Source organism: Ixodes scapularis, unplaced genomic scaffold, assembly GCF_016920785.2.
Source record: "Ixodes scapularis isolate PalLabHiFi unplaced genomic scaffold, ASM1692078v2 PGA_scaffold6__148_contigs__length_123643588, whole genome shotgun sequence".
Classification (NCBI taxonomy): Eukaryota; Metazoa; Arthropoda; class Arachnida; order Ixodida; family Ixodidae; genus Ixodes; species Ixodes scapularis.
The window spans coordinates 68,486,536-68,499,417 of NW_024609881.1; the positions used below are offsets into that span (position 1 = coordinate 68,486,536).

At 42.6% G+C, this 12,882-nt stretch overlaps 1 protein-coding gene across 1 annotated transcript in view; it reads right to left on the reverse strand.

Annotated features, from left to right (window-relative positions):
• Positions 1–401: 401 nt before the first annotated feature.
• LOC8036709 (glutathione hydrolase-like YwrD proenzyme) overlaps positions 402–12,882 on the reverse strand; it is a 134,441-nt gene continuing 121,960 nt past the window's right edge. Inside the window, exons 9-11 of the mRNA XM_042294693.1 lie at positions 11,171–11,341; positions 5,477–5,571; positions 402–745 (exon numbers count right to left, since the gene is read on the reverse strand). Of these exons, the coding sequence (XP_042150627.1) occupies positions 502–745; positions 5,477–5,571; positions 11,171–11,341 (510 nt within the window). The 3' untranslated portion in view covers positions 402–501. The remainder of the gene's footprint in view (positions 746–5,476; positions 5,572–11,170; positions 11,342–12,882) is intronic.

Sequence of the window (12,882 nt, forward strand, 5' to 3'; positions counted from 1 at the left end):
CTGGTTCTGAGGGTGAACGATGACTGACCGGGGTGGCGTACGCTCCGCGGTGTTTATTTGGCGTGGTGACCAATGTTGCCCGCCGAGCCTGGCGGCCACCGACGGGCGGACTGGAGGGGCGCGCTACATACTTGCCACACATACGTATTGGCTCTTTCGGCAATCTCGATGGTGGCGAAACATTAATAAGATGCTCGCCATGCTCAACGTCTCTGCCATGCTCTACGCGCTACTTTTCTACGCCATGCTCTGTCAGGAGTATAGAGCGCAGTAAACCTGAAGCTGTGAAGGAAGTTTGGAAAAGAGCTTTCATTGGAGTCGCTCCCAGTCGCGTTCTCATGTGGTAAAAATTATAAGTGTGCATGGGGCCGCCCAGTGAAGTGACAACCAACAACACCTCGTCTGGGATTGGCATTTACTGTCTTCAAAATAACCCGAAAAAAAAACACAGTTTACTGTTGTGATCAGATGCCTCGTAGAAAAGAGATTTTTGAGGGAACCTCAGTACGCCATAGCTGCCCCATCGGAGCGGGGATCGCTTCCGAACCAGAGGAAAGTGTCGCGACCCTCGGTGCAACTTGGAGATCCTCCAGATCGGTTCCACCAGCTTCCCCTGGTGACGACGTGGGCGAAGCCCGTTCTACGCCGCAACGCGCCTTTGAAAGTGCCCAGAAGACGGTGACCTCTCTTCTTCAGCTCTTGAGCGACATCTGACGGCAGGCCTTCTTCCAGAACAAGGCCATCACTGCACCAATGGCGGAGGAAAATGAGAGAAATGCAAAACACCCAGTAACTGATAAAATACTCCGAGGATTCTTTTAAACAAACCCCCATAATTATACCAAGTGTTTCAGGCTTTTAAATAATTATTAACAATAGGGTGGTTAAAAAAGTAACCTCTTTATGGAACAAATTGTCAGCCACGGTGGACGCCTGGGATGGCACTACCATTTTAGTAATAGTCGTATTCCTATGATACCCAAGCATCAACGACAATGTTGGGAATGTAGTTTTACGCGCCGCACGCGCTCGCCTCCACCGTGTAAAGAATTAAAAGTAAATATCCAAAATAAAACGCTGGCAGATCGCGCGTGCATGATGTCGTTTGTTTGGGTAATAATTGGGGTTGTGGGGATATTTATACAGCGTGTAGTTGGTCTGCCATTTAATGTTGCGACGAGTCACACGCTGTAGATGAGCAATTTAGCCAGTGCAGTACAACCGCTAGCCTGGGGTTTTTGTTTGGGTCTTTGCTTTTGAACAGTCACCGCTCATTCACACCGGAAGCGGATCCGCGTTCGCAAAGCGGTTGCGAACGCAGATGTATAAAGATACAGCACAATTGCGCGCGCACTCCATGACACCAAGTGCGCGTGCAATTGTACTGAATCTTTATACATGCGCGTTCGCAACCGCTTTGCAAACGCGGATCCGCTTCCAGTGCGAGTGCGCGGTTACGGCTGCATAGGCCTGCACGCGCGGCACGTAGACCTACATGCTCAGCATTTTTCTTGTTGCTTGAGTAATTTAGAAATATATGGGGGGATTTCACTGGATGCCATACTTGAAAGCGATGTTTAAAGAACATGCTCAGAACAAGCCGACATTCATAGGCTGCTAATACCGGCAATCTTTATGGAGCGGAATGCACGTCGCAAAGTAACTGTGGAAGCTTGCCGTCGGCACGCAATTTCCGATTGGAGCCATGTTTATTTACATAATTAAAAGGATAATTATTAAAGCTTAGTCAATTGTTCTGCTGATTAGTGTGTTTATTTCAGTCCCTGACGGTCCGCCGCGGTTCGCACATTGTACCCGAAACCATCCTATTGCCAGAATTTTTTTATTCCTTGCTGAAACACCAGGTTTGCCACCATGGCAAAGTAGCACACTACATAACGGCACACGACAAAAAAACACCGCCAAAGCCCCACGCGCCAAAAGAACAAGGCGTTAAAATTGCTCAGTGACAAAAGAGCGCGCAGCAAAACAGCTTGCGACAACAAAAGCGCAGCGTCAGCAAAAGAGCGCCTGCCGAAACGCCACAGCGTCAAAGCAAAAGAGCGACAACAAAAGCGAACGCCCCACAGCGCCAAAACAACACAATGACAACATAGCGTAACGTAGTGTAACGCAGTGTAACGTACCATAAAATGCATGTGCATCTCGGATGATTGAGAGAATGACAGGGATAGCGAAATACTGTGATTACAAATCGCGGTACCATTTGCCTAGTAAACGATGGTTCTAAACGGCGGCCCAATACTGTCAAACTTTATTTTGCAATTTATTTTTGTTAATCAGGCCGTGCGGTTAAGGTTTTAACCATTGGATTTACTCATTCTTGTACGCGTTACTGAAAAAAAGAAACCAACTGCAATTTCTTCATTGCAAAATGTAACCGATTCCAGTAATCAATTACTGCATCACAAAAGTAGCATAAAAATTACCACAAAGATATTGACTACTTTCACGTTACAGAAAAGAAGGCACTCTTGACAGCTCGACAGTAAAAATGTCATTGAGCGTGTTGACATTCTAAACCTTATGGTATGTATGTTGGTATCCTTTCTTAGTTGTTTAGGGGTAAACAAAAAGTGTCCAACGTTGGTGCAACATATACGAGTTATGCACGGGCAGACAGAGCGATTTTGTCACGAAAAAAATGCTCAAATCAATTAGTGCAGCTTTTTCAGAGATATGCATTTAATTACACCAATAAATTGTGAATAAATTACAGCGACCGCTACCGCAGAAAGAGGTAATTGAAGCGTTACAAACTTACGATAAAAAGTAATTGATTACAAGTAATCAGTTGTAACTCGTTACGTACAAGCCTGCATTCACGAGCATTACCGGTTTTATATCAATTGTTTTCTGGTGTGTATTCAACTTGCAATTACTCCGAAGTAACTCTATTCCTAGTGATATACTGCGAAGTGACTAGCGATATACTGCCAATGACACTTACCAGGTGGAACCAAAAAGTAATTGTACTATATATTTGATATGCTTTGTAATAAAGACACAATCAAAAGCAATTTTCCGATTTGTAGCCTAGTCTCTCCCAAGTTCAACACATATGCGCCAACGCTTTACCAACGAGTGGATTTCCCGGAAGAAAGTATCTTGCTGACGATAATCCCTGGGAACCAGAAATTAAAAGTGCTCGCCGCTAGGTATACTTTGAGTATGGCGGGTGCGGAATCAACTGATAACATAGACCCTTCATTTTCTTTTACGTTGTCGCGCATGCCGCGTTGTAGCGCGCATTGTCGTTCTGCAGCAACACACCGAAGGCCAGCAAACCATGGCGCGTTGACCTTATCACCGACTTCAAATTGTGCCCGCGAGCTGGTTACAATACGATGTGCTGTTGACGCTGAACGCCCTGCAGACGTAATTTTCGACTGTTGGTCTTTTATAATCTCAGGTGACCGGGAGCATTACGTTGCTTTGCGTCGGAACTGCGCACAACTTTTTTGGTCTTGGGGACGAACTGCGCATCCAGTCATTGCATGCCCATTTGGACTTTGGCTGGGCACACCGGATTCAACACTGGTCGCCAGTAATAATGCGCTGAAAAAAAATCATCTCTCTCAGCTTCATAGCGCCGGGGCAGTGTCTCCCATACTTCCACACGGGGCTCCTTAATCTCTGGCGTAGATTACATTGGTGCCCCCAGGCGGACAGTTTATTGTATTGCAAATTATCGTGAACCGTGTGGTGCATCCAGCCATGAGTAATGCTCAATTATTCAGCTATTTTACGGATACGGAGACGGCGGTTTGCATGCGCAAGCCGTTCAATTTCTGATATTGAGATGCGGCGCCGTCAAAGTGTGAGCCCGGCCAGAACGAGGTGCAAATTTTGACTCGACTCTAGGTCTAGAACATTTTTTTACAGCTCATACACATGTCGATGTGACATACACTCGCCGTTATACTGCTTAAACCTTTTGCAAATGATATCCGTGGTCTCTTCGCCCTTTTCACCACAACACCGGATCAGTCCGCACGGCTCCTTCCAGGTGCACGCTTTGAAGGGGGCCACCATTTCGAGAGTGATGTGATAATGTGACATTTTCAGCAGGTCGCTGGCCTACGTCCACACCTTACATAAATGGAGGGCCATATAATATTCGAAGCACACCAGTCTATTGTGAGATTTAGAATTTTTATAACTAAATTGCGATTCTTTTTGACTCTCCCTTATAGAACGATAATGCACTTAAAAAATTATTATTAACTACAGTCGGTGACAAATGAAGAGTTCAGAAGAAGCTCCTCCCAACCTTTTCCACTTTGCCAGAGCAAACGCTGGAGAAGAGGCGACCCCTGCGCAGTATCCGTTCTTTGAAATTGGAAAGGGGTGGGAGGATCTTCCCCTGAATTCCTAATCGGTCACTGACTGTAGGTACCATCCAACGAGGTAGAGGGCCTTGGAGCGATAAACTGGCAGCTGAAAGTGACAGCCATCGGCCGCCGCCACGTTGCACAATTTTGAACACTAGACGCGTGACCTTACTGTTGTACGTCTTGGTCTTAACGGAGTAGCGCACAAATAATTCCTTATTGAGCTTTACTAACAATACCGACCAAATAGGTTATGTTTCTTTTCTTTTAAGTCCAACATGTGCCTTTACAGGGCAGCTTCGCAATGCCTCCGCTAGATATCGTCAACCGCGCTGCTGTATTTTGGGTTTTTATCGTAACTAGTCACTGATCGCTGGGGCTGACAGCATGGAAAGAAAGTTTATCACGTGTTTTTTTGTGTGTGTGTTTTTTTGTTTGTTTTTTTTTTTCACCGATAACAATACAAATCTACACTCAGCTTTGCGCAAAAGCTTTAGCGTTTGTTACGGTCACGTGTCTGGTGGTCAAAATTGTAAAACATGGTCTTAGCCAAGGGGGGGTCACTTTTACCTGGTGAACGGGATACCAGTTTATTGCTCTAAGCCCCTCTACCTCGTTGGTACCATCGCATACTCGAATAAAAATCGAGATATTCATGTAGTTGCAAATTATTTGCACCTAGACAACAGTGGCTAGATGAAATATAACTGCACACATAAATATGCACGCTCTCTTGACATGGCACTAACGCAAGCTCAGAATTCGGAAGAAAACATATATGCGTTACGTGCGGGCTGTTTTGACTTAATGACGCCTTAATGACGCTGTGCTGTTTTGACATGTGCTCTCTTGTCACAGTGTTCTACTCATGTGGTGCTTTTTTTTGTCCCGTGCTATTTTGACGCACACTGCTTTGTCGCTGTGCTATTTTGACGTCGTGCTGTTTTGACGTGTGCTGTGTTGGCGTGTGCTGTTTTGGGGGGTGTTGTTTTGACGTGTGCTGTTTCGACATGTGCTGTTTCGACATGTGCTCTTCTGTCACGTTCGCACCCGATATATCACGCATGCAGAGACCCCCCCCCCCCCTCGCACATATATAGAAGTCGAATAATCATGCTTACTCTTGATGAAACGAGTACCCTTGACCTATCAAGACTCTGGGTCTGTCGACTGCTTCCTGTGGATTCAAGCCCAACTCCAGCATCCCCAGTAAAACCTGCAATCGGATGAAAGCACCCAAAATATTGGACGCGTATCAAAGCAGTGCAAGTAGACCCTGCTGCTGAAAGGTATCGGTGGCCGTGTGTGTTGGCGCTCCAAAGTCCTGAGCACGTAGATTGAAAGACCGAACTGCAAAACACACAGAACAGAGAGCCTGCAAGTTCAATCCACACCCTTGCCAGTTTCGATCCGAATGAGCATCGTACCGGCATACGGTCCTGTATCACTGCTGTCTGATGCACGTTACATATTCCATGCTAGCGGTCGTACTGCACTGGCTAAGTTTCTGATCTACACGAAAACCAGTGTCGCCATGCTTCAAAGGCAGACCGACCTTGCGCTGTCTAAGCACGGGCGTCAACTTGTTTTTAAAACATGAAATGCTTTTAAACGAACCCCCATTACCAACATTTCGTCCGTTCGCCCGTCTGTCCGTCGGTCCGTGCATTTCTGTATCGGTGCTTTAGTTACGTGACGACAATTGAGGTCATGTGACCTGACGTCACGTAATCTATACACCAATTAAGTTTCCCTGCCAAAATCGGCGGGAAATTTGACGTCAAGTGGCTTGACGTCACGTGAATTATACACCAATTACGTTCTCCTGCTCAATTTAGCTGGAAGATTGACGTAACGCGACCTCACGTCACGTAACCTATATACACCAATTCATTTCCCCGCTAGCGTTACTGAAATAGTATATAAAATGTAGGGAAAAGTCTGTAGTAATTGATGGTTACTACTCTTCTTTTCGAAACGTTATTGTCGGTGTTCTTCAAGAAAAAATAATTGGGCCTCTTCTATTTAATATATGCATAAATTATAGTGTCAATATCGATCACCGAGCTAAGTTTATCAACTGCGCTGATGATGCGAGCCTTTCTTCTTTTTGTAGTTTATAGTGATATACTGATATGCAAAGCAAACAATATCCTAAGTAAATTCACTACGTGGTTGGAAGTTAATGGCATTAAAATAAGCCCACGAAAGTTCAGAGCCATTTTATTTATATCTACTAATAAACCGATCTTCATTAAAATTACAATCAAACTTGGTGATTGGCTAATTGAGTTGATAAGGCATCATAAAACTCTCGGTGTACCTTTTTTTCCGAATGTATGATATGGGATAGCCATGTTAGTTATATGATTGCTACACTTTCCAGAATTGGAATTTTTATCGTTCTTACAATCATTTACCAATCACTACCAAGTTTTAAAAGTATATATATATTTTACCACGCATTCTTTTAGTTTTACTATAACAAAGACAAACCTTATAAGCCAACTATTCTTGCAAGAAAAATTACGCTATATCGCAGGTAGAACCGTTATTTTCTAGATATCAAATACTCTACGAAAAACGCATATACAACTAGAGTTTACTTCATCCGTTTGTCAATGCCAGCATTCGACTTTTTAATATTTTATTTCTCAATTTGAAAAGCATGAAAGTATTATAACCATACGCCATGCAGACACATGGGTCCTCCCTCGGTCCTGCACAAACTACAACTCCCAATCATTTATTTTATTTATTTATTTTTATTTTTGTTTTATTTTGTTGTGTCCACGAACAGCACATAGCCTAAATAGTGGTACACAGTTTGCCATTGGAAATGAAATGCAGACAGCCACATAGATTCAATATTATACACAAGTAATCGACTCCAGTGTACTTCGAAAAGTTGTCACGTCACTAAAAATGTCTATAGCAGATTGGTCAAGTTTGTTAAATTCCAGCTGCATTCTTGTTAAGGGAGACGTATCATATAAAGTCCGGGGGTAGAACTGACTCTGCAACAGACTGGACCGCAAGGGAACATAGAAACAAACAGTACTTTAACAAAAGCGATGAATCAACACTTCCGTTCACAACCTTATGGAAAAACATTAAATCTTGTAAACGCCTTCTATCAAGCAAGGTGCGCAACCCTAGTTTCTTAAGAAGTACATTATAGTTGTAGTAACACTTGCGCCCAAAATGCCTGTCATGGACTATATATTTATGAAGCGTCTTTGAACACGCTCAATGGAGCATGACGCAGTGTGGTTAATACAATTCCAAACTATTGAAGCAAGCTTCAGCTTTGTACGGACTAAGCAGCAAAACAAATACACGAGACAATCAGGAGGGAAAATTGCCTCGTAAAACGAGATATCAACACAAGATTCGTAAGAGACTCATTACATATAGCTAAAACATGATTATTAAAACTCAAACATGAATCAACGAAAATTCCAAGATCACAAATGACGGCCACACGGGAGATGACACTGCTGTATATTGTGTAAGGGAACACAAGTGAATCTCGAATTCTAGACAGGGACATTATTTTTGTCTTGTGCCAATTAAGCAAACGATAGTTCATTGAACACCACCTTGAAACTGATAACACGTATCCTGAAGGAGTTTGCAACCTGGATACAAACGAACACGGCGAAACACTTTGATCTCGTCAGTAAATAATACTAACTCAGAGTTTTATTACGCTATGAGAGATGTCGTCCAGAAAAATCAAGAATAAAGTGGACCAAGGTTGCTTCCTTGGGGCACTCCAGGAGGCGACAAAAATTTATCAGACATGAGCCCTGACACAAGAACATAATTTTCACGTCATGAGAGATAACTTTTAAACCAATGGCAGTACGTTGGACACAAACCCTAACTATCAACTTTGGTAAGAAAAATATTGTGATCAACCTTATCGAAGGCCTTCGTCACATCACAAAATATTGCGTCGACTTATGCATGGTCACGAACAAATGAAACAGTATATTCTAAAAAAACAGCACAGATCAGATTGAACCGACTTTGCCCTTCAAAAATCTGTGTTCCTCGGAGTTTATTCTTAGGCTGAAGTAACCGTACAGACGTTTGTGTACTGCCATCTCAGAAACCTTGTAAAAACTACACAATATTGAAACGGGGCGGTATTTGTTTACAATACTAGGATCGCCTGATTTATGAATCCGAGCAACTACGGCGCTTTTCCAGATAGACGGAAATATCCCAAAACGAAGTGATAACTTAAATATGTATAATAATACAAAAGACAGAAGCTCCACACATCCTTTCACAATACAACTGGGAATGCCATCTGTACCAACAGACAGCTTAGGTTTCATTTTAAAAATGCTTTCCTTAATCTTAAGTTCGTCAAATGTGGTAAAAGAAAGAAAATCTAATGTGCCTTGGCACGTCGTGCTGCCGTCAGTGATTGCCGCAGACGAAAAACAGGATTTAAAATGCACTGCAAACTTCTTGGCAATTTTACTTGGATCACATGTGTAACCAGAATCATTTCTTATGGGGACCACATCATGATTTCGCTTCTTTTTTTATGGTACATACTTCCAAATTTTTTTTTTTTTTTTTGATTCGTGTGCATATCAGTTTCGAGTACAGCCATAAGCATACATACTTTCGTCTCGTTTAAAAAGCCCTTTTACCAAAGCGCGACACTCACTAAATTTGGCGTACCACTTATGCAGTTCAATTTTTTTTTAAAAGACGATGATAATGAAGCTTACGTCGTAAGCAACGCCTGAGCTCCCTTCAAAACCATGACGCGTACTTGTTTGCCCGAGAAAAACGCTTAGGCACGTATTTACCTATAGCGTTCGAAACTACTGTTGTAAGAGCCAGCAGCCAAATCCGCGCAATTATCCTTCAAGATCAGTTGCCAGTCATAGCTCTGCAAGTGCTTGTACATATTAAGGTAATCTCTCTTACTGTACAAAAAATATTTCTGGCTGCAAGAGCCTCGTTGACGCAGCGGAAAAAGAAAGGACACAACAAAAGGTGGATGGAAATGATCAACACGTGTTAAGGGGTCCACGACTGGCAAGATAAAAACAATTGTCGCGGAAACTAAAACAAGGTCAAATATGTTTCCCGCTGAATTCCGGATAATGTTGATTTGTACAAATTCATTAAAATAAAAATCTAACAGGCTCGATACTTTCAGGTTGGTGACCTTGCTCGCCAACGAGTCATAACGTGGAAGCCAGTCAATTTCTGGTAAATTAAAATCCCCATATATCTGAACACGGAACTTCGTCATATCAAGCTGTTCTAGATTTTGAAAATAACTTGAAAAACTTCTGAGTCAGAGTGTGCACGGAAAGTAGTAGTTTCCTATTAGATAATTAAGCCGGTCACAGGGCGTAACCTCAACCTATACACATTCCGGGTAAGTCTCCAGGTCGTATCTTCTACATGCACACAGTGACGCGTCCACGGCGGTTAAAACACCTCCTCCATATCTCTGTCCCGTAATGGGTGCATTACAATGTACCATGTGTTTTAAATAACTGTTTCACGGACAATATAAACATATCCACAATTGACAAAAAAGACCTGTATACCTACTGTCTTAATTACTCTTGCCAATTAATTCATGTTTCCTAAAATTTCGTGTTTTTTGTTGTTGTTGTTTTTTATATACAAAATGCTGCTGCCACTGTAAAGTGGAACTTAAATCAAGTCAAGCTACTTCTATCAGCTTCTTGTCAGAGGACCCCTGATGTGTTTCTGGAAAAAATAAAGCTTTCATTGGATGATAACCGCCGAAAATTCATAAGCTTCAGTTCCTCTATCTAAGCAAATTCAGAAGTGTGAGCAACTGTCGGTGAGTTCTGAGGTGGAAAATAAGCATCAAGATCATTTAAATTCTAATTTAAATCAAACCGGTTTCACCGTGATTGTTTAAATCAAACTATTTCCGCGAACAATATCCCAAGAGTGTATTTTTATTTACAGCGTGTCAATCATTTGATGAATTTTGAGTGAATTTGTTTTGTATCTAAATAAAAAAATCATCCTCCAAGAAATATTTATAATATGAACCTTAACACGGGCACAATGCAGTGATCTCAGTTAATCAGAACGTTGAGCTTTCTTTCTACCGCCCACTTCGTTTGTTAGTTACGTAACCTTCTATTACAAGTAATAAAAACACGAAAAAAACTAACACTAGAAAAATCATATCATGTTTTAAGAAAATCAGAATGCAAAAAAAAGCAAACATATTTTTCGCTAACTAAAAGTATATCTAGACGTTTTCTCCTGCTATAGAAGGATATACTCAATAAAGTTAAAGCAGTTTTAAGTATTATTTCTAGTGATTCATAAATCAATATGATATGCTTAAAATGCATCTAGTAATTAGAGATCACTACTGAATAGCTACCGTGATTTAAATCAAATTAATCAAATTTAAGTCAAACAAATCTCATTTAAATCGAATAAATTTAAATTAAAACAATTATATCTGATCTATCTGATTTTTATACATACGTGTCTCTTTTTTACATTTTAGTCCGTTTTTTGCAGCAAGTTTGAGCAAATATAAAAATGGGTGGTCGCGTTATCATCATTGCTGGATGCACGTTATAGACATAAGACAACCAGTGATAATGGAATGGCAATTTTTTTCATCTAGAGCAGAGAAATCACATACTTAGTATGGCTGACGAACTTCCCGCAGTCTAAACATACACAGAACCCAATTAAAATAAACTGAGTGAGTAACATTAAACCTAAAATTCGTACCTCTGGAAACTAGCGGAGACGTTATAGACACCGCCTACCTGAAGATTCACTTGGGGCTGTCCATATCCTCCCATGCATCCAATGTTTGCCATCCAGTCACCGGACTGGCTGTCCGTGACCATCACCGGCATCAGGGTGTGGTAGGGCTTCTTGAGTGGGCCGACACAGTTGGGGTGGCCGTCCACTCCCACAAAGCCCATGGCTCGGCTCTGTTTCGAAAGTGGGACAGACCTTGATAAAGCCTTAACAATTCAGCGATTACAAGTGGTTTATAGAAAGGACAAGGAGAAGGTGGATAACGCCGGTTTGTGCGCTTCGTGCTGGAAAAAAGTTCCCTTGGTAAATTGAAGGCGGTTTGGGGGCGTTTTTAGTTTTCTTTCTATTTGCGCGTGAAGTCGCGCGATGGCATGAAGTGCTTTTAGAGCGCTCAAATTGACCAAGGAAATTCCCCTTTAGATACGGAGTAGGCATGGTTCGGCCGAATCGCCGGCCATCGCTATATTGTGGAACTAAGGCGTGGAATCGGGCATTGCCTAATAGACTGGTCCCACCAGCCAGTTTGACTACACCACCACTGCCGCAATCCGTCGAGGGAACTTTAGTCTTTTTGCACATGCACAAGGGCGAACGGAGTATAATACCCGATTCCGACAGCACGCGTTCACAGAAAATATCCAAAGAAATCGTCGAGATCATAATGTCACCGTGGTACAGTCAGCGCCACGACCGCGTGCACGGACACTCTCTTTCACGCGCTTTAAAACAAAAAAAAAATAAAAACTATGTTTAGGAACAAAATAGTCAGATGTCATTGCCCTAAGCAAAGCGCAAATTAAGATATACCGCGCATACTACTTTGCTTTTGCTGCACACAACCCCTGAGTACAATATAGTTTCCTTTGCTGGAGAGCAAATTCAAATGAAACGCTATACCCCGCTCTCACTGCTGTCAATGCTACAAGCACGCGAGCTCGAGGTCGCTGCTTTGAAGCGTTCTTCCACAGAACGAGCGCTCGCGATAGAAATGCATGCCTCAAAGCCAGCAGCGCGGGCGAGCTCCCGCTTGTAGCTTTGCCTGCAGTCTCAGCTTAAGCGTGAACAGAGAATACATCTTTCCATAAAAGCGTTTGAGGCCGCACTCAATGCTCTGTTTGTGTGTTATAGACGCTTTTCAGCAGCTGTTGATGGGCGCCGCCATAATTGACCTTCAGTTTTTGTTTCCTTTTATTTTGATCATTTCCCTCCATCATTGCCCCAGCAGGACAGATTATTGCCATTTTAGATCCGACTGTGTCCTTCTCCCCAGCAATGGCCTTTGTGAAGGCACCTCAAAGCGCGCTTCAGTGGCTTGGTATCTCGGTAAGACAAGAGAAGGTCAGTAATGGCGGCTGCAATATAGCTCGTGTGCAAAGCGTCTATACTTGCGCACTTTCTCACTGGCCACAATTGAAAAACGGATAATGGGTAGACCTCAAGGCATCTAGCACTGAAGTCTACTCACTATCCTTCTAAACAAAACCAATCAGAGCTCGGCGTCGTTCTGACGTTTCCGCAACAACTGAGCAAGAAGCAGACGACTTGATCTCCGGATAGGAAACGACCGCTTCTACCCTTGAAACTTCACGGCAACAAAGAAAAGCTCCTTGGTGAGTGGCATTGTGTGCAAGTGAGCTTGAATCCCACCTGTGCCAGAAAGCTCACTTAAAGTGTGAAACATTCCTACCCAATATCGTTGCAAAGCCCCTCTAAT